The sequence below is a fragment of the Lissotriton helveticus genome, chromosome 3_1, assembly GCF_964261635.1.
Source record: "Lissotriton helveticus chromosome 3_1, aLisHel1.1, whole genome shotgun sequence".
NCBI lineage: Eukaryota > Metazoa > Chordata > Amphibia > Caudata > Salamandridae > Lissotriton > Lissotriton helveticus.
In genome coordinates, this window is record NC_136061.1 from 2069415757 (window position 1) to 2069443244 (window position 27488).

At 48.5% G+C, this 27488-nt stretch overlaps 1 protein-coding gene across 3 annotated transcripts in view; it reads right to left on the reverse strand.

The window, feature by feature from the left end:
- RLBP1 (retinaldehyde binding protein 1) overlaps positions 1-27488 on the reverse strand; it is a 229136-nt gene that overhangs the window by 113429 nt on the left and 88219 nt on the right. The window contains exon 1 of one of the 3 annotated variants that reach the window (XM_078684098.1): positions 1522-1643. The exons of 1 other annotated variant lie outside the window; for it this stretch is intronic. In XM_078684098.1, the coding sequence (XP_078540224.1) occupies positions 1522-1548 (27 nt within the window). In that variant the 5' untranslated portion in view covers positions 1549-1643. Of the gene's footprint in view, positions 1-1398; positions 1495-1521; positions 1644-27488 lie in introns of those variants that run through there. One more of the 3 variants, XM_078684099.1, reaches the window with a different exon arrangement.

A 27488-nucleotide genomic window follows, 5' to 3' on the forward strand; every position in this document is an offset into this window, starting at 1 on the left:
TAGAAGGGAAGGGGAAGGTGTTTCTTTTCACGACATAGATTGTACTAATGTTTTGGTCATTGCATTAATGGGCCATGATTTATAGATGTGTTTACTGAATAATAGAATAAGAGTATTAACATGCTTTAATTAATGAAGAAGTTGAATGCTATAATCATTATGAGAAATATTGTAGGCCTGAAATGTTTTAACGTTGGTTTACACGTACATGTCTGGGCCAAGAAATGTTGCGAACCTTTTTGGAAGTCTATGAGAGTTGGGATCTTGGCTGCAGATGTCTGTCTGCAAGAGAAAAGGGGGAATCCAATTATAAATAAAATGAATAGAGGTCTGTTCAGGAGACGGCCCAGACATGGAGGAGGGTTCAGGAATGTTTAAGGGGTATCAGCGGACCGGAGAAGAGTCTGAGAAGCAAGGTCAACTCCAACGTATGAGGCCCAATACAAAGCAGCATGGAAAAAGCCAGAAGCTACACCACGTGAGGGGCGTCTCACGAGGGGCGTCTCAAATGTTGTTGACTGTTTTGTATTAGGGACAGCACCCCTGGGTGGAGTTAGAGCAGATACCTGAGGACCCTTTAGAGAGCGGATGGGTAGGCAGAGAGGGGTCATGACTGGAGAACTATAGGTTTTCACCAAGAGACTAAGAGTGAGTGACTTCCCTTGGGGGTCATTCACTGCTGACACCTTTGTTAGGTTGGGATTTGGTTAAGTAGGGATACCATCTAGAGCAGGGTAGGGACAGCCTAACCTGTGTGTTTTCCTCCAACTTAAATGAAGGAGAGATATGCGTCAATGCTGATAGCTTTATTATTCTTAGAACTTGTGCTGGTAATTTCCGTTGCTCGTCTGAGGGCTTTCAGAGAGCACATGTATGTAGTTGGACCTGTGTATCTCGTGAATCTCATTCTGAGATGCCTGTATTTGCAGCTTATCCTATCCTTACAATAAACTTTTGAAAGCTAGAAGTTGTTTGTGATCTTTTGGAGCGGGGTCCTTTATAGGGTGAACTAGCTTGGTAGTAGAGGCACTTTCTTCCTCAAAGACAGGCAACAAAGGTTCAGTCGACCAGATCGAGGTTTGGATCAATAGTGATAAGGTATCGATCAAAATCTCGCCCTTCCAGTTCCATTACCCCCTCATTGGTCCCCCTTGTCCCAGTTAATACAACGTATGGAGGCAGCCCCACCAACCATAGGTCTTTTAGCATGCTTACAAACAAAGCCATTCTTTTATCTCCATGACCTACATGGACTTAAGGCTCCTCCCCCAGCGTCCCATTCTGTGTTTTTTCCTTGCCTTCAACAGGTCAGTACTATGCTTCTGTTAATGTTTATTTGGAATGTTTCCCCTACGTGTAAGCGATCAGTGCTTGGTGGGGTTTCGCACCATTGCGTACCCTTTCCCCATTCATGGGGTTGGCTGGGGCGGGAAACCTCTTTTAGCACGCCGCAGCGAGACGCTTCTGGTTCACCTAAGGGTTTCCTGACCTGCAGTGTTGTCACACACATGCTCAGCTCACCGGCATCTCTAGGGAGGATCCGCCCATCCCCCTCAATCATAGCCCTTCCGGGGGCACTGCAGAGTGCGTGGTCGTGGGTTGAGGGGTGGCGGAACAGCCAGGAGAAGACCGGGGAGAGTTCTGGCGTGAGAGGAGCGAGTTCAGAACCAAAAAAAACCTACAATTCCCATGAGGCAAAGCGGAAGTCCGTGATTGCCTTCCGGGAAGGAGCCATGTGACCTGGAAGCGGAGGAGCTGAAAGAAGCCTCCGGTGCCAGGTTCGTAGCTGATTATTCTTTCATCCTACATGGAAGCAGCATGTTCTGCTGCTTGTTCCAGTATCAGCGTTTTTGGTCCTGGTAAGGGTGCACTTGCCCCATTCATCTCGAGACTCTGAAGCGGAACTCCGCCCCAGGCTATCTTTGGTTGTTTGTGACTCAAGACAACGTCAGTAATTCTGTGTACCAGTATCATAGCGGAGTGCTGTTAACTCCTCATATGCCCAGAGCTGTATTTTGTTGACTGTGATATGAGACAATGTCAGTGATGCTGTTTGCCGGTATCAGAGTGGGGTGCTGTTAACTCCTCATATTATTTACACGGTATTCACGTCGACCTGCAAATCAACGTGGGAGACATTAGGTATTTAGGATATTGCACTTGATCAAAGAATATAAGGCGCATGGCATATCATTTCTTGGGCTCATATACCCAAAAGGATTAAGTGGTGATTGTTGTTTATATATCCCTAACAGGGGGTTCAAGAGGCGGCTGCCTGCTCTTCCCCTGTGAAGCTGGTGCTGCTCAGCTGAAAGCCCAAATCCCTTCCTTGCAAAAAATAGACAAGGCTATATTATCCTCACCTGGAAACAAGGACGTTATTTTCTTTACAGGTACGCAAGATTCATTAGATAGCATATGAGAGCATGGTATAAATCTGTACTCACAAATATTGTTTTGCCTTACCGATCTCCCTCCCTGCGGACCCCTTCCTTTCCTTCCCCGCTTGATCATCCCACTTGCCTGTGCTGTGATAGCATTCAGGGTTGGGTCTGTTGAGAGGTGGACCCCTTTTTGGCATCGAACCGTTCCGGAGGAATCATCGAGCTGACAAGCGTGCACAAGTGCTCACATTTCCAGGAAAGGCTCAGACTGTTTTTTCAGCAACTGGGTCTTGTGTTTGGTGAGATTTAATTGCTGGGTAACCAGTATAAATAAGGAATTGAATCTGTGTTCACTTTTTCTTCCATAGCAACGGAGTCTGCCAATTCAGGGAATATGGCTGAGAAGCTCCACAATATCGTTACTATGGAGGAGGAGTATACCCTCAAAATGTCTACGGCAGACTTCCAGAGACTAAGCAGCCCAGGCAGTTGATGAGGCTGTCAATAACCCTCAATGAAAGTGACAGCGTTTGGATACTGAGGATGATGTTGATGTTTCCCCTAAGGGGAAATATGTATAAGGTAAACCTCTTACTAACATGTTCTCTCACATCCTTGAGGTGCTGGGGTTCGAGAAGCATTCTGAGAGTCCCCTCCTTCTCAGTGTCAGGGTCATTTCCTTTCTACTCTTCCTGGGCTGAGATTGGTGGGATGTCTATTCAAAAGATTTACTGGGCTGCTACCTAGGCCGCCCCTCACACGTTCATTACAGGTTGGATGTGTTGATTGACACTTCTGATAATTTTAGATTAAATGTTTTGAAGACAGCAATGCGGTCATTGATGTGCCTGTATTAAACTTATTTTGTATCATCGTAAGTTGGGGCAGTGTATTTTGTTGAAGGCTTATGGCATCCATACGTGGTATTGACTGGGACGAGGGAAACTAATGAGGGGATTATGACTTCATTACTTACAGGTAACCTTCATTACCCCAAATATGGTCCCTCTCGTCCCAGTCAGAGCCCCTCCCTCCCTCCCTGTCGAGGGGTTCTGCACCTCCTTTCCCTTGTCTCTTGTTCCTAACAGAACGGGACGTGATGGAGGAGCTTTAAGTCCATGTAGGTCATGTACATGAAGGAAGGACTTTGTTTTTTTTAACCGTGGTTAAAGACCTGTGGTGGGCGGGGCCGCCTTTGCAAGTTTTGACTGGGATGAGGGGGACCATATTTGGGATTATGAAGGTTAACGGTAAGTAACAAAGTCAATAGTGAACATATGCAAATGAGAACTACATTTAAACCATATGACAACATAAAAGATAAAGGGCAACATAATAAAGAATTAAAACAAATGATAAATCATTAAAATAGGGCAAAAGAAGAGAACGAACACAATAGAAGTCAGAGCAGGAAGGGCTTAGGCAATCGAAGGCAGCATCATCAGGATGGTTGACAATAGTAGTTTCAGAGAACGGGAATGTTCAGAGGACAGAAAGAAATAATATGTTAGAGAGAGTAAAGGTAGGGAGATGAGAGAGAGAAGGGAATAGGAAGACAGAGAAAGCCAAAGGCCGAACAATGATGAAAAACATATGCATAGAAGTAAACTGAGGTAAGGAGGTATGGGAAAGAAAGTATGGCACAAAGTGAAAAAGAAGACCATTAGAACTTTACAATTTCAATATTATTCACAAGCAGTCAGTGAAGAGCCATATAACAGTTTTTGGGGGCAGGGACATATATGCTGAAATAGAGAAAGGAAGGCAAGGTGGGTAAACAAGAAGAGACCAAGAAAGACTAATGATTTAGGTGGAGTTGGAAGAGATGTGTTCGTTTTTTTTTTAATGCTAGAAGATCGCTAATACATCTGATTTCTTCTGGCTATGTGTCAAAGAGGAGTTGCTCCAGAGAAAGCCTGATTTGCAGTCCAATAATGGAGAAACTTCTGGAATGGTAAGCAAAACTATTTTTTCGATTTCTAACCCTTTCACACTGCCAGAGATTTTTAGTGAGTCATATAGGTAACGGCTGTTTTCAAAAGGGCTTTATGGATAATACATGTAACTTAATTTTTAATTAGTGCCTTCCATTGAAGCCAAGGAAATTATTTTATACTAAGGTATTATGTTCTAATTTTTTGTGTGTGCACCTTTGTGACTGTTGAGTAAAGAACTACTTTTAGCAACACAGGGTGGCTTTTGGCCCAACAGATCAGACAGCCTGGTAACAGCTCTCTCTCCTTGAGAAGTGAAACAGTTTCTTTCAGAAAAGGACTCCAGAACTGCTGCTCAAACCCTCACACTTTCACATCTGCATGGTGGTAATGCCATATTCAATGACCTCCCAGACTCCAAATTGACCCCTTCGCCGGATCAGCAGGCCCCCCTCAGCGCCTTGAGACACTTACGGGTGGGTAGTCATGCTTTACAAGACACTTGATTGATTGACTTTTAAGGAAATTTCACACCACATTTCATCTAGGGCCTGAAGGAATATGATCACATCACTCCCATTCTGAAGGAGCTGCTATGGCTCTCTGTAGAGGCACTCGCCATCTGCAAATGCAGCTGCTTTATTTACAGAGCCATCAGAAACAGCACCCCCGCTTATTCTGCAAACAAGCTCACCATCTATGGTAATTCTCTGTACACTAGCAGCAAGGACACCATTAGACTGCAGACTAAGGAGCATATCAGCAAGGGCTGGCGATACAATTATCAACGCTTTACTGTCCGTTTTCGGACAAAAAGCGGCAATAATTTTATCGCACTATCAGCATGGGTACGCTAATGTGTGTTCCCTTGCCTCAGGGCTGCTTTCCCTTACGCCCATCTTTGCATCGCCAAGGAGATGCAAAGGGGGCATACCCCTGCAAAATAAGGTGGAGAATGTTGCTAACCGGCATTACTCCAATCATCAAGGAAATCGCTAAACTGCTTAGCGATCATTAAAGTAGTGCTAACCGCGCTTAACGCAGGTTCCTGTACACCTGCAGCCATGTAATCCAATGGGAGGTTGATTGCATGGCTAAGTCCACCCTGTCCTATCAGCAAGGTATAGCCTGTCTCAGTGCGATTATCGCTGGATTTCCAGCAGTAAGCACAATGTTTTGTTGCTAACGCTTCGATTTCTATCGCTTTGGAGATAAGCGTTGGTGATTGCACGCTATCTCCGCAATAGAATCCGGCGATAATTATCCTAGATAATTATCGCTGGCCCTTGCTGATATGCCTCTGTTAGACCTGACACCTTTTGGCGTGGTTCTTCCCCCATCTTTTTGCCTCTGACTCATGTGTTTTGATGCTGTGCTGGATTTCGTTTTTGCTGATTAAGATGCTTTGGACACTCTGCCACTGCTGATCAGTGTCAGAGTGTAAGTGCTCCCTCTGTAAATTGTGATATTGATTGGCATATTTGTATCACCACAAAGTCCCTAGTAAAGTGCACTGTGTGTGCCAGGGCTGGTGATGACAAATGCTACTAGTGGGCCTGCAGCGCAGATTGCGCCACTCACATGAGTAGCTTTAAAATAGTGACTCAGGCCTGCCAGCGCAGAGCCTGTGTGCAGTCAGTGACTGCCATGTCAGCCTGGCCAGTGTCCCCACTGGCTAGGCCTAACCCTTCCCTGTCTGTGCACATCAGTCACCCCTATGGAAGGCTCAAGGTACCCCCCTGGGCAGTGTGCAGTGTATGGATAAGGTAGAGCATGTACTAAGTGCAGGTAACATGCTCTGGTAGTGGGCTGCAGCCATTCTATGTGCTCACTGCTGTAAGGCTATCTTGCTCCATAGAGTAACATGGAGGAGGCTGGGCCCATGTGATACCAGCCTATCTTCCCATAGGAACAAGATGGGACATAAGTGAAAGATATCCCTGAACTCAGAATTTAATGACACAACTTTTAGTGAAGGGTGTTTTTAAATCCTGTGTTGGAGAATAGCACTTTTAGAAAGTGGCTGTTCTCTTGTCTAAACCTTTCTGTGTGCCTGGGTTTGTGGAATGCTTGGGTGTGACAGGGGGGCTGCAGAGCCCCCGGAGGAGAGGGTCGGAGCCAGCCCGGGGATGAAAGGGCACATCTGCCTGCCTGGGAGGTGGGAGGAAGGAATGCTTGATAAGTGCTGAGCTGCGCTGGCCTGCCTCCCCCTGCTAGCTCCCTCCTGGTGGTCAACTGACACCTCTGGCCCTGAAGCTGACAGGAAGAAGAAAACCAGAGACACCTCAGTGCTCCGCAACCCCCAGAACTGGTTTAGACTGGACCAAGGGCCTCCATGCACAAAGACTTCAAAGGACTTAAAAGACATTGAGGGGTATAAGGAAAGGACCCCTGACTACAGAAGTTTAGATTCTGAAATTCTACAAGCAAGAAGGAACCTCGGCTGGAAGGAGGACGGCTAGAGAACTAAAGGAAGGTTGCCTTGCTGTGTGCTCTAAGGGCTGACCGGTTCTGCTGCCTACCTGGAAGCTGAGGAGGAGAAAGGGACTTTGCTGTGTGCTGTGACCCTGCCTGCTTGAAACTACGAGAGACTTTGCTAAGTGCTGTGTCTCCAACTGAATCTCCAAGGGCCTGAGAAGAGCTGGCCTCCTGTTGGGAACCCAGGGTTACAGGTTCCTAAAGCCTTGCCAGAAACAGCTGAAAGATCGCGCTGTGGTGACCTTGGACGAGTGGCACTCGACCGGGGAGCGTGAGGAGGGGATCGGTGTGCTCATCGGCACATTCCCAGCGAGGGTTGGAGGCTTGTGGTGCCTCCCCTCGTGAAATCCGCTCCCAAGGGGTTGTGAGCCGAGAGGGGGGTCTATTCGTGACCAGCGCCCTCGAAAACCCTTTGCCGCCAAATACCCATCGCGGCCCGGGGCCAGGAATACCCCCCAGAAGGTCGCCGATCGTTGGGGAGCTGAAGCGGCGAAGAACGAAGCCGCAGCGCTCCCATTGGCTGAGGGAGCCGAGCCCCCTCACTAACGCCGCGACGGGATTGGCCCGTGCGGCGCAGCGTCATCAGTGGTGGTGGGCCGTGATTGGCCGAAGGAGAGCAGCGTCATCGTTGGCCTGCCCCGGGAGCCGCACTGCCATTGGCTGACTCCCGGGTGCTGCGGGAGGCTCGACCCAACGCCGCGACGGGATTGGTTGGTCCCGGCGAGGAGAGAAGGAAGAGAGGAGACGACCCCTCAGCGAGAGCCGACCTCGCCGAGGGACTCTGAAGCGTTCCGCACCCCCGGCCAGCCGCCCCCCACCAGGTGAGCAGCACCACCTCCCCCGCCGCTCGTTGGATTGTCGAGAGCGGGCGGGAGAGGACAGGGGACCGGCCGGGGTGGGGGCGCGGGAGATCTGCTGTGCGCGAGGCGCCCGACGCCTAAGAACGCGTGAGTCTGTCCCGGGGGAAAGAAAGAGTCCCCGGGCCTCGCGCAAGGAGCGCATTTGCAGCGCATGAAGCCCACGCATAGGAGCACGCGTGGGCAGGGGGTCCCTTGCTCGTTTTGAGAGCGGATTGAATAGAAATCGGGGGCAATATTTTTAGACCTCTGATTTGAGAGACTTGAGACTGTTTTGTTTTGCTTCTGAGAACTGCCTATTTACAAGAACCATTAAGAATTAAGTGCAACATTTTTCTAATGAAGTGTTTATCGTGCAACTGCTTGATTTACCTTGCTGAAACTAGATAAAGTTATATTTTATATATACTTACCTGTGTGGTCTCAGTTTGTGGTGGATTGGGGATTATTGTTGTGTTAAGTGCAAATGTTATCCACATTGCCTCTGTTTAGCCTAGACTGCTCGCGCCATGCTACCTAGAGGGTGAGCAGGGGTTATCTCAGAGGGCTATTCCGTCACCCTGACTGGAAGTGAGGGTCCCTACTTGGGCTAAGGTACTTACCTCTGCCAACTAGAGACCCCCGGTTCTAACATTGGTGGCTCGCGGTGCGGATTTTGAACTAATAATTGCACTTGACCTGCAGTGATTTCTTGTACATCGCTAGTCTAGTTTAGCAGAACAGGTTGCGCAAGATTTTTTCTTTTTGGTGAAACCTTTTTAGTTGAAAAGGTTAGGAAGCATCATGTCTCGGAAAGCGCCAAGCGTGAATGGAGACGTGGAAGTGGAATTTGAAATCCAGGAGTTGTTAACCTATAACAAGGAGCAACTGAGAAAAGTCTGCAAACAGCTTGAATGCCCAGTAAGGGGCGGCGCAAATAAGGAAGAGCTACGGACAGCTCTGAGGGCCTGGTGGGAGGCCAAACATGGTGACCCGGAAGCTGCTACTGGAGAGGGAGACACACCGGAGAACGGGTTTTTGCCCAGTGAATTGCCAGTGAGGAAGCCAGGGTCTAGGACCGGCAGCGACCACTCCAGTAGGGTTATGTCTCCAGAGGAAATAGAGGAGAATCAGCGAGTTAGGGCCCATGAGATTGAGCTTTTGAAGCTCAGAGCGGAAGCCGATGAGAAGAAACTGCGCCTGGAAGTTGAGAAAGAGGCGCAGGAGAGAGCGGCGCAGGAGAGAAGACATACTCTCGCTTTGGAGGAAAAGAAGCTCCAATTGGCTCATGAGAGGAGCATGAAGGAGTTGGACTTCAAATATAAAGAGAGGGTGTCCAGTTCTAATGGTGGCAGCGCACAACCAGTACAGGCGGGTAAAGTATACATACCAAAGGATCTGGTACAGAATTATCAGAGGGGGGAGGATATTTATGCGTGGTTCAGAGCGTATGAACTTGCCTTAAAGATGAATGAGGTGCCTGAGAAGAATTGGGGAGCAGGATTGTGGAAGCATTTTGAGGCCTCTGGGAGGGATGTTTTGGCACCCTTAGAAGCAAAGGATGCTTTGTCCTACTCCGCCATGAAGGAGGCTTTGTGCCTCAGGTATGGGCTCACTGCTGAACAGTACCGCCAGAAGTTTAGGAACTTCAAGAAGCTTGATTCAAGTACTTGGGTGGAGTGTGTGAGTATGTACACGCGTGCACTGGAAGGTTGGATGAAGGGCAGCAAAGTTACTGATTATGTGGGGTTGTGTCACTTGATTAGTAGGGAGCACTTAAGTAGTTTATGTGTCCCAGAGCTGCGCCAGCATCTTTTGGATAGCAAGTTAACTGATCCCAGTGAGCTTGCTAAAGAGGCGAACCGGTGGACTAGCACCAGGGTCCACAAGGGGGTGGTAAGTACCCCAGCCAGAGGTGGACAGGGTCCCCAGCAGAAGAGTGGGGGGGACGCGGGTAATCAAAAGGAGTCTTCTAAAGGGCCCCAAAGTAGTTCCCAGGAGAAGGTGTCTCAACCCCCCAAGCCTAAGAAGTCCTGGCCCCATAAAGGCACGCAGGACAAAAAGACCCTGCGTGCCTTGCTATTCATGTAGGGAGGTGGGGCACATTGCTCCAAACTGTCTAAAGAAGAAATCTGCACCCACTGGTGCTCCAGCTCTAGCTCCGGCGTTAGCCAGTGTAGCTTTGGGAGGGGATTTGATTTCTAGTGGGGAGAAGGGGTTAGCATTGATGACCCTTGTCTCTCTAGGAGACCAAGAGATGGCCCAGGAAACCTTGCTGCCCCAAAATACTAAGAAATACGGGCAGAAGGTGACCATCAATGGACAGGAGGTGGAGGCTCTGAGAGACACAGGGGCCAGCGTGACATCTGTCCGGTGTCGGTGGGTGTCTGAAGAGAAAATTATTCCCCAGGTACTCCGGCCTTTGGTGGCAGCTGACAGTTCAGTCCGCTACTGCAAGTTGGCAAAAGTTCCATTTGAATGGGGAGGAGTCTCCGGTATTTTGGAGATTGTTGTAAGTGATGCCTTGCCTGTAGATTGTCTATTAGGTAATGACCTGGAGAGCTCCCCATGGAAGGAGGTGGAGCACAGGACTCACTTGGAGATGTTGGGTTTGCCTGCGTGGATCTGTGTGTCCACCCGTGCAATGACAGCCAGAGAGGGCGGTCTAGCAAAACTGGAGCCTGGAACAATGGCCCAGGGACCTGCCAAGAGAGGAAGGGGTAGAGGGCGCGGGAAACCGGCCCCCACTGTTCCCACGGTCCAGGAGGAGGCAGACCCGGAAGGGGATGCCCTGGAACCTACAGGGGAGCAGGTGGCCGAACTAGGGGAATTACCTGAGCTGTCCCAGTGGCAGCAAGAGGGTGGTCCCTCCAGGGAGGAATTCTGCCAGGCTCAGAAGGAGTGCCCTTCTCTCATTGGTGTGCGGCAGCAGGCTGCCGACCAGGCCGCAGGCCTGGGGTCCAAGGAGTATTTGATCTACTGGGAGGATGACTTACTTTATAGTGAGCCTAAGTTCGCTGAGCCCGGTGCAGCCCGTGTGCTGGTGGTACCGGAGCGCTTCAGGAACTTCCTACTGGGTCTGGCTCATGACGTGCCTCTCGCAGGACATCTGGGGCAAGACAAGACCTATCACAGGCTTGTCACCCATTTCTACTGGCCCCAGATGAAGACGCACGTCTCTGCCTTTTGTAAATCTTGCCAGACTTGTCAGGCCAGTGGCAAGAGTGGAGGGAAGCGAGTGGCCCCCCTCCAACCCTTTCCCGTGGTGAGCAACCCTTTTGAGCGGGTGGGCATTGACATCGTGGGGCCCCTGGATCCCAAGACAGCCCTAGGCAACAGGTTTATCCTGGTCTTGGTGGACCATGCCACTCGGTACCCGGAAGCCCTTCCGCTCAGGACAGTCACCGCCCCAGTGGTGGGCCGTGCCCTGATGGGGATCTTTTCCCGGGTGGGATTTCCCAGGGAGGTCGTCTCGGACCGCGGGACAAACTTCATTTCTAAGTATATGAAGTCCCTGTGGAGTGAGTGTGGGGTGACCTACAAATTCACCACACCTTACCACCCTCAAGGAAATGGTTTGGTTGAGAGATTCAACCGCACATTGAAGGGCATGATTATGGGCCTGGAAGAGCCCATGAGGCGGAAATGGGATGTCTTGTTGCCATGCCTGTTGTTTGCCTACAGGGAGGTGCCTCAGAAATCCTTAGGGTTCAGTCCCTTTGAGTTGCTGTATGGCCACCCTGTCAGAGGGCCTCTTACTCTGGTGAAGGAGGGGTGGGAGAAATCCCGTGGGAAAACCCCTCAGAATGTGTTCAGCTATGTGCTGGCCATTCGCAACCAGACCAAGCGCTTCAGGAAGCTCGCTCAAGAGAACCTGGAGGCTAGCCAGGAGGAAATGAAGAGGTGGTATGACCAGAACACTTCTCTGGTTGAGTTCCAACCGGGTCAGAAAGTGTGGGTGATGGCGCCAGTGGAGCCTTGTGCGCTCCGTGACAAGTGGTCTGGGCCATATGAGGTGGTGGAGCGCAAGAGCGAGGTTACCTATTTGGTTAACCTGAAGACTCCCAGGCAGCCCCTGAGAGTGCTGCATGTGAACCGCCTCAAGCCCCACTTTGAAAGGACTGAAGTAACTATGCTCATGGCTACAGATGTTGGAGGGGAGGAGGATAGTGATCCTCTCCCTGACCTCCTGGCAGTCCAGGAGCAAGATGGGTCAGTGGATAGTGTGGTCCTCTCCCCCACCCTGACCCCAGAACAGCAGGAGGACTGTCGCCAAGTCTTGGGTCAGTTCGCCCCACTGTTCTCCCTGACCCCAGGTGTCACCAAATGGTGCGTCCACGACGTGGACACTGGAGACAGTCTGCCTGTGAAACAGAAGTTTTACAGAGTGGCTGACAAGGTCAAAGCCAGCATCATGGAAGAGGTTTCCAAGATGTTGACGCTAGGGGTTATTGAGCCCTCAAGCAGCCCCTGGGCTAGCCCAGTGGTCTTAGTGCCTAAGAAAGCTGCTACCCCCGGTGGCACCCCAGAACTTCGGTTCTGCGTGGACTACCGTGGGCTCAATGCGGTCACCAAGACTGACGCGCACCCCATCCCCAGAGCTGATGAGCTGGTGGATCGGTTGGGAGCTGCCCAGTACCTGAGTACTTTTGATTTGACTTCAGGGTACTGGCAGATTGCCTTAACTGACGGGGCAAAGGAGAGGTCAGCATTTTCCACACCAGAGGGGCACTTCCAGTTCCGTGTCATGCCCTTTGGGTTGAAAAATGCCCCCGCCACATTTCAGAGATTGGTCAACCAGGTACTGGCAGGGCTGGAGCAATTCAGCGCAGCCTACCTGGATGACATTGCTGTGTTCAGCTCCACTTGGGAGGAACACCTGCAACACCTCACTGAAGGGTTGAAGGCTCTGCAGAAGGCAGGCCTCACTATCAAGGCCAGTAAATGCCAGATAGGGCAGGGATCTGTGGTGTACCTAGGACACCAGGTGGGGAGCGGCAAGGTGGCGCCCCTACAGGCGAAGATTGATACCATTCTGGCTTGGGAACCCCCCAAGACCCAAACTGAGGTGAGAGCCTTTTTAGGTCTCACAGGGTATTACAGACGGTTTGTCAAAGGCTATGGCACCATCGTGGCCCCTTTGACAGAGCTGACATCTAGAAATCAGCCCAGGAAAGTGAATTGGACGGAGCCCTGTCAAACTGCTTTTGACACCCTCAAAACTGCCATGTGCACAGCACCGGTGCTTAAGGCACCTGACTTTTCCAGTGAGTTCATTGTGCAAACTGACGCTTCAGAGCAAGGCGTGGGACCAGTGCTCTCACAGATCAATGAGGAGGGAGGAGATCAACCAGTGGCTTTCATTAGCCGGAGGCTAATCCCCAGAGAACAGAAATGGAGTGCCATTGAAAGAGAAGCTTTCGCCGTGGTCTGGGCTCTGAAGAAGCTGAGGCCCTACCTGTTTGGGACTCACTTCCGTGTTCAGACCGACCACAGGCCCCTCAGATGGTTAATGCAGATGAGGGGTGAAAATCCGAAATTGTTGAGGTGGTCCATTTCCCTACAGGGGATGGACTTTACGGTGGAGCACCGCCCTGGTACAGAACACGCCAATGCTGACGGTCTGTCCAGATTCTTCCGCCTTAGTGATGAGGACTCCCAAGAGGTTGGGTAGTTCTCCCCACTTTCAGCTGGAGGGGACACGTGTTAGACCTGACACCTTTTGGCGTGGTTCTTCCCCCATCTTTTTGCCTCTGACTCATGTGTTTTGATGTTGTGCTGGATTTCGTTTTTGCTGATTAAGATGCTTTGGACACTCTGCCACTGCTGATCAGTGTCAGAGTGTAAGTGCTCCCTCTGTAAATTGTGATATTGATTGGCATATTTGTATCACCACAAAGTCCCTAGTAAAGTGCACTGTGTGTGCCAGGGCTGGTGATGACAAATGCTACTAGTGGGCCTGCAGCGCAGATTGCGCCACCCACATGAGTAGCTTTAAAATAGTGACTCAGGCCTGCCAGCGCAGAGCCTGTGTGCAGTCAGTGACTGCCATGTCAGCCTGGCCAGTGTCCCCACTGGCTAGGCCTAACCCTTCCCTGTCTGTGCACATCAGTCACTCCTATGGAAGGCTCAAGGTACCCCCCTGGGCAGGGTGCAGTGTATGGATAAGGTAGAGCATGTACTAAGTGTAGGTAACATGCTCTGGTAGTGGGCTGCAGCCATTCTATGTGCTCACTGCTGTAAGGCTATCTTGCTCCATAGAGTAACATGGAGGAGGCTGGGCCCATGTGATACCAGCCTATCTTCCCATAGGAACAAGATGGGACATAAGTGAAAGATATCCCTGAACTCAGAATTTAATGACACAACTTTTAGTGAAGGGTGTTTTTAAATCCTGTGTTGGAGAATAGCACTTTTAGAAAGTGGCTGTTCTCTTGTCTAAACCTTTCTGTGTGCCTGGGTTTGTGGAATGCTTGGGTGTGAACAGGGGGGCTGCAGAGCCCCCGGAGGAGAGGGTCGGAGCCAGCCCGGGGATGAAAGGGCACATCTGCCTGCCTGGGAGGTGGGAGGAAGGAATGCCTGATAAGTGCTGAGCTGTGCTGGCCTGCCTCCCCCTGCTAGCTCCCTCCTGGTGGTCAACTGACACCTCTGGCCCTGAAGCTGACAGGAAGAAGAAAACCAGAGACACCTCAGTGCTCCGCAACCCCCAGAACTGGTTTAGACTGGACCAAGGGCCTCCATGCACAAAGACTTCAAAGGACTTCAAAGACATTGAGGGGTATAAGGAAAGGACCCCTGACTACAGAAGTTTAGATTCTGAAATTCTACAAGCAAGAAGGAACCTCGGCTGGAAGGAGGACGGCTAGAGAACTAAAGGAAGGTTGCCTTGCTGTGTGCTCTAAGGGCTGACCGGTTCTGCTGCCTACCTGGAAGCTGAGGAGGAGAAAGGGACTTTGCTGTGTGCTGTGACCCTGCCTGCTTGAAACTACGAGAGACTTTGCTAAGTGCTGTGTCTCCAACTGAATCTCCAAGGGCCTGAGAAGAGCTGGCCTCCTGTTGGGAACCCAGGGTTACAGGTTCCTAAAGCCTTGCCAGAAACAGCTGAAAGATCGCGCTGTGGTGACCTTGGACGAGTGGCACTCGACCGGGGAGCGTGAGGAGGGGATCGGTGTGCTCATCGGCACATTCCCAGCGAGGGTTGGAGGCTTGTGGTGCCTCCCCTCGTGAAATCCGCTCCCAAGGGGTTGTGAGCCGAGAGGGGGGTCTATTCGTGACCAGCGCCCTCGAAAACCCTTTGCTGCCAAATCCCCATCGCGGCCCGGGGCCAGGAATACCCCCCAGAAGGTCGCCGATCGTTGGGGAGCTGAAGCGGCGAAGAACGAAGCCGCAGCGCTCCCATTGGCTGAGGGAGCCGAGCCCCCTCACTAACGCCGCGACAGGATTGGCCCGTGCGGCGCAGCGTCATCAGTGGTGGTGGGCCATGATTGGCCGAAGGAGAGGAGCGTCATCGTTGGCCTGCCCCGGGAGCCGCACTGCCATTGGCTGACTCCCGGGTGCTGCGGGAGGCTCGACCCAACGCCGCGACGGGATTGGTTGGTCCCGGCGAGGAGAGAAGGAAGAGAGGAGACGACCCCTCAGCGAGAGCCGACCTCGCCGAGGGACTCTGAAGCGTTCCGCACCCCCGGCCAGCCGTCCCCCACCAGGTGAGCAGCACCACCTCCCCCGCCGCTCGTTGGATTGTCGAGAGCGGGCGGGAGAGGACAGGGGACCGGCCGGGGTTGGGGCGCGGGAGATCTGCTGTGCGCGAGGCGCCCGACGCCTAAGAACGCGTGAGTCTGTCCCGGGGGAAAGAAAGAGTCCCCGGGCCTCGCGCAAGGAGCGCATTTGCAGCGCATGAAGCCCACGCATAAGAGCACGCGTGGGCAGGGGGTCCCTTGCTCGTTTTGAGAGCGGATTGAATAGAAATCGGGGGCAATATTTTTAGACCTCTGATTTGAGAGACTTGAGACTGTTTTGTTTTGCTTCTGAGAACTGCCTATTTACAAGAACCATTAAGAATTAAGTGCAACATTTTTCTAATGAAGTGTTTATCGTGCAACTGCTTTTTTTTTTTTTTGAAAACCTTTATTGTACAGAAGGCGGTCACAAATACGGGCCTACAACCTACCGGGCCGGCCACCACAATGAAAAATATACGAGGCAATACAGGAGATGTAACAGGATTTCTAAACCATTCAGATGAAAGGCAAAAGCAAGAAGCCTTCGACCAACCACCACGGACAGGAGAAGAGAAGGTTAATTTTGTAATAGAATAAAGGGCGTGGCAGAATGTTTACAATCCGTGGAGTCCAGAGGGCCGTGGTGAGCCGTGAGCAAGCGGGAGTACCACGCACAGGCAAATTCCAAAAAGAACAGTCACATTTTAGCAAAGGCAGAACGTGAGTCCCACAGTAATAACATGCGCAACCGCTGCTCAACGCCCTCCCACCACTACGAGAGCATACAATAATACAATAACTAAAATTAAGCTTGCAACACAAAAGGCCCTCTGTCACAACAACCCTGGGTAAGAAAATAAAAACAGGGGGAAAAAGGGGAAAAGAGGGGGATAAGGGACACAGAAAAAAGGAAGAAAGGAAAGTGAGGGCGCAGCATCACAGCACGCTCCCTTCGGCTAACGAAACAATCAAGATTAGCTCGGCACAAGGAACTAGTGGTAACAGGAGGAAGGAATGCGCATTAAACCGTGACAATAGAGATACCAGAAGGGCCCTGCCAGCAAAAACACCCCAGGGGGCCACATGCCGACACCGCGCCACGAAAACAGGGGATACACAAGAGCCATAGAAACAAAAAGGAAATGAAGAAAAATACAACAAGACAGACCCCCCCACCCCGCACAGCCCACCCTGCACCCCTGCAGAAGGCTATGGCCTACCCCCCAGCAGCGTGCCTGTCGCCCTAATCGGAACCCGAAATATAGAAGAATATAAGAAAGAAAGAATCACGGAGACGAAAAAGGAAGGGAGGAAAAAACAAGGAAAAGAACAGCGGGAGAGGAGCCATGTAAGCAAAACCCCAATAGCTCCGACCGCCCCGCCCGAAAAAAAAAACTTCATGCCCACAGGAAGCTAGTAAACATACGGATAAGCTCCAGGAACGTGACGAAGTAGCAAACATTGTAATACAAATATAAACGGATCTTCCGACCATACCACCAAATAATTGTCCACCGAGGCAAGTTCAGCTCAACCCTGTCCTCTTTTCACGCAAGATGCAGCAGTCCAACGTACAAGAAACCAGATCATGTGAAACAGGAGGTGAAGGATAGGAAGTGCAATAGACAATACACACAAGTCATAGCAATCGGAACCCGGATGATCCGCAAAGGACAGTCCCCACCTCAGGCAATGTAGACATAGGTCCGACGGCACTATGGAAGCCGGTCCAACGGAGCAATCACAGGATCTGCGGTCGGCCATGCGAGGCAAATAGGGAAAGAAAGACCCATCAAGGCCGGTCAGGACAGGAACCGGTCGGTGGACCTCCCGAGTAGGAGGAAGCACAGGATGAAGGAGGGCAGCGGACTTCCGTACAGCCACACCGACAGCAGACGCCAGGTCCAAGATCTCCAGGAAAGTTCCAGCAGCACACAACAGAGATGAAGCCTCACACACGGGGGGGGGGCACGGCAGGCCCAGCAAGAGGATCTCCCTTCAGGATAACGATAGGCTCAGCCATGGGCGCCCCCCAGGAGCGTAAGGCGGCGAGGATGTCGCCAAGTGTAGGCCAACCTTTACGGTATTCAGCAAACGTGTCATGCGGCGAGCCATCGCCGCCACCCCCAGCCAGGCCGAGAGTCATGGGGCCAGCCGCCATCTTAGAAGCTCGGCGGGGCCGCTGCAAACTCCGACCCGCGTCCGGACACCAGCAGGGCAAAACAGGCTACGGCCAACCACCAACAAAGGCACCACTAGAGCAGGAAGGGGGGACACCAGAAGAAGGCGATGCGCCGGCTCCCCACACGCTTCCAGCACCGTTCTCCGAGTCCGGGCGGAGGAACTCAAAATGGCCGGGCCGGAGAACAAAGGGGAGACGAGCCACACACACGGTCAACCCCGTCCATGGAAGGCAGCGCCCCAACACCAGGCCGCAGGACCGCCGGACCAGGCCCGGAGAGCCGTAATCGGTCTATTTGCACATCGGCCGTCCAGACCGACTCCACACCACCACCAAAGGGCCAGCCACAGCGCCCCGCCCGGCCCGGGCGCCGCCAAGGAGCGTCGGGCCCGGCAGCTCCGGAGGCCCCGAAGCAGACAGGGGTGCAGCTCAGGTGAGTGCCTGTGAGATGTCGTCATTCCATTGCTTATCGAAGAATACTTCCCGGGGCTGGATAAAAGACAGAATAGACGGTACAGACAGGAGAGCGATCGGAGCCGAGCTAAAACGCGGCCATCTCGGACGCGAGCTTGGCTCCTCCCCTATCGTGCAACTGCTTGATTTACCTTGCTGAAACTAGATAAAGTTATATTTTATATATACTTACCTGTGTGGTCTCAGTTTGTGGTGGATTGGGGATTATTGTTGTGTTAAGTGCAAATGTTATCCACATTGCCTCTGTTTAGCCTAGACTGCTCGCGCCATGCTACCTAGAGGGTGAGCAGGGGTTATCTCAGAGGGCTATTCCGTCACCCTGACTGGAAGTGAGGGTCCCTACTTGGGCTAAGGTACTTACCTCTGCCAACTAGAGACCCCCGGTTCTAACAGCCTCTAAGAAGGGTAAAAAAGAAAATAGAAGATAACAGGGATTTTCCATCTATGCACCAAGGACCTGGAATAACATTCCTGTATCCATCAGGACCACCCCAACGCTTCTGCAGTTTCGGAAAGAGTTATAGACTCACATTATGAAAGACTACTACATCACAATACATTAACCCTCCAAAATCCAGCTAGCTTTCTTTGACTTTATGCTTGTCTTTATCTTGTTCAGCATTCCATTGACTTTTGGCTCGGTTTGAGCTATAGAACTACAATAGACATATGTATATACATACACCAGTGTCAGATTGTACACTATTTAAAGTCAATGGAAAAAACAGTTTTGAAGTAAATTCTACAGTCTTTATTGATGCACTGTTTTAAAGCTTTTATTGCCATTCCTGATCTATTTCTTTTATTAAAAAGGCACTAGCTTTTCTGAATTTTATTTTGACTAATGACAAATGTTGTCTTATTTTCAGTAGTTTGTACCCTTGAACTTCAATTTGTGATGAGGCATTTTTTACTTGGTGGCAGAGAGAGGCTAAAGAGGTGTGTAAATATGTCATCAACCAGAATATCTGTCAAGTCAAAAATGGGCATTGGTACCTGTGCTCGAAAACTGAACAATTGCTTCCTCCTGTAACTTGGGCTCAGCACTTTGGTAGGCCCGAGGCTTATGTGAAGAAGTGATTTGAAGGGGTTGATGCAAAACGAACAACTCAATCGAAATATTTATGAAATATAATTAAATAAAGCCAGACTTACACATTATAAATTAACACGCATGTGTTTAGCTGTACATACTGAAGTTTTTGAAAATAATAGAAAGGGGGGATAATGAAGCCATTAAATGCAAGACAGAACCCAGATGAGATTGAAAAATGTTTGCAAAATAATTAAAGTGGTGGTGCGCCATCCATAAGGAACATAAAAGGTTGATTGATTCCAACCCCTGGATTGATTTGGCCCCCAACTCTACCCTGATGATCAGATGCATCTTATGGCTTCACTCTGCACTCTGAATCTGCACTCTGAATCTGCACCCACAATCTGCACCCACAATCTGCACCCTGAATCTGCACCCACAATCTGCACCCACAATCTGCACCCACAATCTGCACCCTGAATCTGCACCCTGAATCTGCACCCACAATCTGCACCCACAATCTGCACCCACAATCTGCACCCACAATGTGTGAGTGGCGTTGCGTGTGTGAGTGGCGTTGCGTGGATGAGTGGGGTTGCGTGGGTGAGTGGGGTTGCGTGGGTGAGTGGGGTTGCGTGGGTGAGTGGCGTTGCGTGTGTGAGTGGCGTTGCGTGTGTGAGTGGCGTTGTGTGTGTGAGTGGCGTTGCGTGTGTGAGTGGCGTTGCGTGTGTGAGTGGCGTTGCGTGGATGAGTGGCGTTGCGTGGGTGAGTGGTGTTGCGTGTGTGAGTTGCGTTGCGTGTGTGAGTGGCGTTGCGTGTGTGAGTGGCGTTGCGTGTGTGAGTGGCGTTGCGTGGGTGAGTTGTGTTGCGTGTGTGAGTGGTGTTGCTTGGGTGAGTGGCGTTGCGTGGATGAGTGGCGTTGCGTGGATGAGTGGCGTTGCGTGGATGAGTGGGGTTGCGTGGATGAATTGCGTTGCGTGTGTGAGTGGTGTTGCTTGGGTGAGTGGCGTTGCGTGGGTGAGTGTGGTGTTGCGTGGATGATAGTGGGCTTGCGTGGGTGTGAGTGGCGTTGCGTGTCTGTAAGTGTTGCTGTGTGGGTGAAAGTGGCACAGAGCCTTTGATGTGGCCTGGCGCAGGAGAAATGCTGCTGCTGCTAATTAAATACAAGAGTGGCCGGGAAGCGGCCGGGAAACACAAGTACGGCCGGCCACATAATTAGGGGAGGAGAAGCCGCACAGCACACGCTGGGAGAAGCCCTTTGATGTGCTGTGCGGCCGCGATGCGCGCTCTGTGCTGGGGGAGGGGGGAGGGCCATTAGCCTGAACTCGCGGCAAGATCAAACGAAGGGTGGGAGGGACATTGAGGAACAGATGGCCATGAAAGTGTATGGGCCAAAAGCGCGTGCCTGTGGCCACGTGCACTCGAAGAAAATGCCACGAAAAAAAGCGGTGGTTTCACAATCAGTTCGAGCACTTGAATTCTCGCCATTTCCCATTCCTTCGGAATGGTAAAGGCGAGACCTAAAAATAGCTAGAGAGAGAGAGAACAGAAAAATCTAGCTAGAACAAACTAAAACATCTGAATACGATGGTAGGAGAATCCAGGAAAACATAGACCATATAAACAGGGAATTTCAAATGAAGAGAGAGGTGTTTTGTATTACAAACAGACAGCTGGAGGGTCTGTCTCTTCCCAGTCTGGTGATTTTACACAATGATTACCCCATTTACTATGGTCATCAAATAAATATAAACAGCCATGAGACGTTCCTCGTTGGATGCAGGTACACCAATGAGCACACATACATAATTAGATACACAAGAAAAGAAAATCATTAGGGAGATGGTTCTTGGATGGAAAAAGGGGTAGTGACAAAAGAAAATGCATTTTGTACCTTCCACCCAATGCCTCAAAAAATTCAAAATGATGTTCTTCAATGTATGGTACTTCGCCTAATTGATTTATTTAAAGAATTAGAGACACGAACGGGAGGTAGTGAGCGATCCCACAGGAATTAAGACAATTATGGGTGAACAGTGATGTTTCCACTTTGTCGGAGCGCAATTGTGAAGATTGGTTTGAGCAATGTTATGCATAGTATGCATGTGCCTCCCATCAACTTTTGGAAACTCTAGACTTAGACTATAATAGAGGGGAAGAAGATGTTACTACAAGGAAAATGCATTTTATGAGGGAAATACATCCTTTGCCCCCTCTGGCTGGACAAGTAAACCCTGTCCCACAGTTTGTCCATTCCGCTTGGACAAAAACAGAATTAATGGCAATAAAAAATAGTCTCCCTGATCCTAGAAAAGATCCCAAGGAATTCTCTAACAATTTGAAACAAGCCACCAATATTGCCCCCATTTCCCTGAAAGATATCGTTTAGTTGTTTGGCTGTGTTGTGCCTCAGGAATAATGGGTTAAGGTGAGAAAATAACCACGAACAGCTGAACATAGTTTGGGCTAACTTAGATTGAGATTATAGAAATAGCCACGCAAGAGATCTACCCCGCAAAGTATTTTATGGTTGCCTCAACTATTAATTAGGAGATTGCAATTGATTTTGCCTCGAGAAAAGGATTATTGGGATAAATTAACAGCATGTAAACAAAAGGAGAGCGAGGAAGTATCACATTTCTTTAGTAGACTTGAAGAAATGTTCAAGGCCCACAGTGGACAGAATATATCAACGGTAGCAGGGGAAAATATATTTGCCATTCAGTTTGTTAACAATATATTGAATGATTTGGGAGACAGTATAAAATCATTTGACAGTCCCTAGACAGCAGAGTCCCGCAGAGTTATTAACAATGACTACAGAATAAAACAGTTAAGAAAATGAAAGAGTTTAAAATAAAAGCATTGATGCAGAAGGCATATCCAGAAAGATGTGGATGGCAGGGATGTGGGAATAATGTGAGGGCAAGAGGAAGTAGTTAAGGGAGGGGTCAAGCACAATCGGCTCCATCGCCATAGAGAACTGGGTTAGGCTATAATACTAGCGACTATTGTTTTTAGGAAGGGCACTGAAAGAGTGAATGTTCTACTCTTGAAGGAAAAGGACTAGGGCTACACACAGAATTTATGAGAGGCAAGGGCAGAGGTAAAGGCTGAGGACAGACAAGGAGAGAAAATGTAGGACATGGTGCATGTACGTAATAATGCTTCTCACGCACACGAATACTTGGATGATGATGATTATTCTGAGTGGACCGAACGGGGAGGCCTGAGAAAGGGAGAGGAGCGAGTACCGCTACCTGTAGACCAGTCTGGTCCATATGCAAAGATGACAGCCGATAGTAAAGAGCATACATTTCTAATTTATATAGGCGCTAATAATAGGTCTATTTTCCACAGCTCGCTCCCTCATGCATCTCTCTCAGGAAAAATAGATAAGTCGTTGGATACTCTAAAGTTGTTGTGACAAGCCCTGTATCAAAACCACTTGATTTGACTAATTGCCCTCTTATGGGACAAATGCCATTCATGTTAATTGACAAATTTTCCCTTAATTAGTTGTGTTTGAAAGCGTTAAAAATGATGTATCCCACCATATATTGTTCACCAGATGGCATATACATGACATGTAAAAAAGATGCACTAAATATAAGCTACATGATATCAGGGGCCCATATTTTGCCCCAAGAATTGTTTTCCAAAGAACCAAAATTATGGGCCCAAGGACCAAATGACACTGGATATATGCAAATAGACCCAGTCCGTATACAAGTGAACAATATTGCTGTGCTGCCTCGCATACCTCAATACAAGATATAAACAGAAGGTGAACAAGGATTAAAAGAGGTTACACTGGACTTATTGGATAAGGGAATAATATGAGGTGTGTCTGGAAATGTATGTGGTCAAATGAGATGATGGTATGGGAAAAATGTAATCTCGTATGGTAGTTGATTTTCAGGCAATTAACAAAATAGTTAAGCCCCAGTACCCAGTGGTCCCAGATATTACCTCAATGTTTTCCTCTATCCCAGCTAATGTAAAATAGTTTACAGTAAGAGATCTCAAAAACTCGTTTTTCGGCATTCCCATTCAGGGAGACAGTCAATATTTGTTTGGCTTCAGTTTTCAAGACAATCTTATGTTTTCTGTCAGGCACCAAAAGGGTATGCAGAAAGTTTGAGCACCTATAGTCAAGCCCTTAAGAAACAGCTAGATTATTGTATACTGCCAACAGGAACAACATTATTACAATATGTAGATGACCGGGTAACAGCGGAATGTGAAGAGGATTGAAAGAATGCTTTACATAAAGTACTGTCCTTTTTGGCTTCACACGGACATAAGGTGTCACTGTCAAAATTGCAGTACTGTCAACAGGAGATCACCTACTTAGGTCACCTCCTATCGAAAGGTGGGAGAAGACTGTCACCTGCTCGCATTAAGGTAATTCAAAACATACCTCAGCCTACTACACAAAAGGACATACATGCCTTTCTAGGCGTGGCCTCATGCTGCAGACAATAGGTACCAAATGTTTTCTAGAGAGCAAAGCTTTTACTGTCCTTGACGCATAAAGACATATCTGACCCAGTTCCATGGTATGCTGAACAGCAACATAGCTTCATCACCTTGAAAGAAGCTCTTTGTAAGGCACCTGCTTTAGGTACCCCTGATTAAACTAAATGATTTGCTTTATTTTTGCATGAAAAAGATGGCTGTGCTTTGGTTGTACTAACACAAACACAAGGAGAGAAGAATAGACCATGTGCTTAATATTCCTCCCAGAGTTTTATAATGAGCATCCCCCAGCCAAAACATCTTAGCTGGGAACGCTGAACTCTGTCAAAATTGCCAATATGTGACACACTAACGTTCCTCAAAATCTCTGCCTTAGCAACTGCTTGAAGCAAGCAGAAAATGAAAAGGATTCCAGCTACAAGACATCTTGTCCAACACACATACATGCCCACCCGCATACATGTCCCATCACACAAATACATGTACAGTGGTTGTACATTATGATACAAGCATTTAGAAAAGCCATAGTAAAGCTAATATATCTGGCTTAAAACTGAAAAACGCCCAAGAGAGACTCTAAATGATCAACCTTTCTTCAGCACCTCAGGATCCTGAATAGCTCAAACAGCTGATCACTGGTTCCAGAGCATCAAAATCACCCTGCAGAAATTGAAGAATAAAGATAGAATTGCAGTCCAAAGGATGTACCCTTTTGCAAAAATACTAGGTAGTAAAATAGAATCAGTTATGGCCATAGGACTTCAAAGTTGTGGGGCAACAAGAAACCTGAATAGCCAGAGGGAAGGGAGAGAAGGCACAGAGGATACCGGAATGCCAAGGATGCACAAGAGCATCCACTCCCCAAGCCATATGCTCCCGGAAAAGATATAAAACAGAAGGCTGATTGCATTGGCCCTTGAGGCAAAGAGGTCAAAATATGGTATTTCTGAGGAGATTGCATAGCACCAAAAATGTCTCTTCTAAAAGATAGAACCCAAACGCAGAAAATCCACCAGTCCATTGTCCACTCCCTGAATAAGGATTACACATAGACAGACTAAATGAGAAATATTGACTTCTACTGCCATATGAGATCTTGAATGCGTTTTGACCTCGCGATTATTGTAAGCTTTTGTAACAGTGCTACTGGTACAAATGATCACCACTTGATGTTGGAAAACAAAAGCAAAAAGATAGAAAGACAGGTGACAGTTCCTTCCAGTTCAATGATCAGTGCAAGTCTGCTTGTGACCAACAACCCTGAGTGGAAAAATTCCCCAAGTCACTTCCCACCCAAACCTGAAGCATCCATGCTGATAATGATAGCATTCGGATTCAGAGATACCTCTCTGAAGAGGGAACAAGCATCCAATAACCACAGACATTCCTTGCAGATTGCTTCAGTGACTAGAATGGGTGCATCCTTATTGAGGCAAAAGATTTCCAGTGCTCGAGAATATGACAAAGGTAATGACATGCTTAAGGAGTTACGAACGTAGTGGTAGCCTAAAAAACAGAAACACAAAAATCAGGATCAGGCAGCTATGCTTAGGATAGAAAGGAAGAAAGGATTAACAAACATATTATGTCCCTTGCAGCCATAACTTTGGGTAGCAGATAAACTTTCCCTCTGCACGAGAGTTTAAATGACTGTGAAATTTGAGGACATGTTCATCAGGCAGAACAACCATATCCAGGTCTGTTGATTAGAAATCTGTGAAAATTGAGTATCTAACATATCCTGGAAGTAAACACCTGGACTAGGAGAGACAACCTTGCACAAATCATCTAGGGCCAGATGTAGGAGCCCAAATACCGGTCGGTAACGGCCGATTTCGGCCGTTACCGACCGGTATTCGGGTTTTCAGATGTAGGGGCATGTAAATTTAAGAATCGGTAATTTTACCGATTCGGTAAATATACCGATTCTGTAAAATACCGAATCGGTATATTTACCGAATCGGTAAATCCATTTGTAGCTGACACTCCTGAGAGTGCCACAGGCCCTTAAGAGTCGGTGTGTGGTAAAATACCGAATTCAGGTGTGCATGCACATCGGTGCATGCACACCTGTGCAATGTGACACACAGACATGCCCTTAGGGCATGTCTGTGTGCCACATGTCACACAAGCCTGTACTTGGGGTGCTAGAGGGTGTCAAAGTGACACCCCCTGCACCCTTGCAGGATTCGGTATTTACCGATTCGGTAAAATTCGGTATTTAAGAGTCTGTAAATGGGAATTACCTACATCTAGCCCCCAGTCATCAAGGCATGAATGGAGGAAATCCTTTCATTAAGGAGCAGCCAAACCTTTGTGAAGGCTCAGTGAGCTGATTTGAAGGAGAAAGCAAGGACCTGGTATGGGAAATGGAGATCTCCCACTATAAGTCAAAGAAACTGAAAGTAAGCTACTTCCAGATCCAGCAATATTGTGTATTTCCTTGTTGGGAGATGTAAAATGATGCCCTGGCGTATTTCCATCTTGAAGTGGATTGTGGAAATATAAAAATTGAAAGTCTGACGTTTCTTGATCATCTGAAAGTATCTAGATTTCTTCTCCACTAGAAACATGCGTGAATAGACACCAATGTCCCCCTGTCTATCAGGTTGTGGGAACAAATTGCCTTTTTGAATAGGATTTCCCTCAGACTTAATCTTTTGATTCTGTATCTGGGCCAAGGAGTTACCAGAAGATAGTAATTGGGAGGGTAAGCTAAAAACTCAAATCTTTAACACTAGCAGATTATCTCTAGACCCACATAGAGTCTATTCACATTACCATGAAATCTTGACCCTCCCACTGGAAGCATTTCCCTAACCAAGTCACTGTGGGTGTTTAGACTTCAGAGGACAGTGGTTTTTGTATTCATGCTTCTTGAAAGACTGGTGCTTGGCGTAAAAGCAGGATTTGACTGTCTAGTCATAATGAAAAGGAAGAACACATTTATGATAAACAGAAAATCCCTTTGAAGATTTAATTGGAAGGTTAGTTTTGTCATTGGAAAGAAAAAGAAGAGAATGCCAAATTTAAAAGTCTTTCGTTAACTTCATGTCCAGAAACTCGGACCCTTGGAAAGGAAGTTTCGTGATGGTGGTATTCTGTACTCCTCCTGCCTTCCAGGCATGGACCTGAAGTTATCAGAGGGCAGGGATAGAAGCCCCTGCAGCCAGAGCCAAGGAATGGAGACCATCAAAAGTGATGTCATACAGAAAACAAGCTGATCCTCCACATTAGCTAGAAGTTCTGAAGTTATTCCCTTCTTAGAAAAGATATGAAAGGTCTAGAAATGTCTATATTAGTACTAGGATTTATAATTAGTGAAAGCTCCAGTTCATAGGGAAAGTGTGAGGCCGCTGCAAGTACAGCATAGAGTCATATTCACACATCGATCCACATCGATTCAATGGGCAAGTATCCTCTGGGTTCATTCCAGATCTCCCCACAAGGTTTGCAAGCATATGGTCTGCCTTGATGGCCTGAGGGAAATCATTTTCAGCTACCTCATGCGGGTTAAGACATTAAATGAATTTGGGTTCCATTTTAGCAATCAAATATGTAAGAAGTTTAGAAGGCGTGTGGAATTGACAAAGTAACCCAACAGTTGTAGGTGGGTTGGGATTCGGTGGCAGGGAGATCCGATTTGCCTCTAAAATAAGCCAAACGCATTGACAGATATTCATGATTTCTTTAGAATCAGGATCCAAATGTTCAGACTCCTCTACTCCTTCAGAAGCACATTTCAGAGAAGGCCAAGATGAGGAAGATGATGAAGAAGCTGAAGTGCCAGTCAAAGAAGACAGAGAGAGATGTGAATATGCTTTCTCTTATTGTTTTTACCAGAGGATCTTATGCCCAATAATTCAGCCAGAGTCTATTTCATCAGGATTTTAAATACTGCAGTAGAAATGGAGCCCCATACAAAATGAATGGTGGACCTTTCTTTTTATCTTTTAGCAGCTTT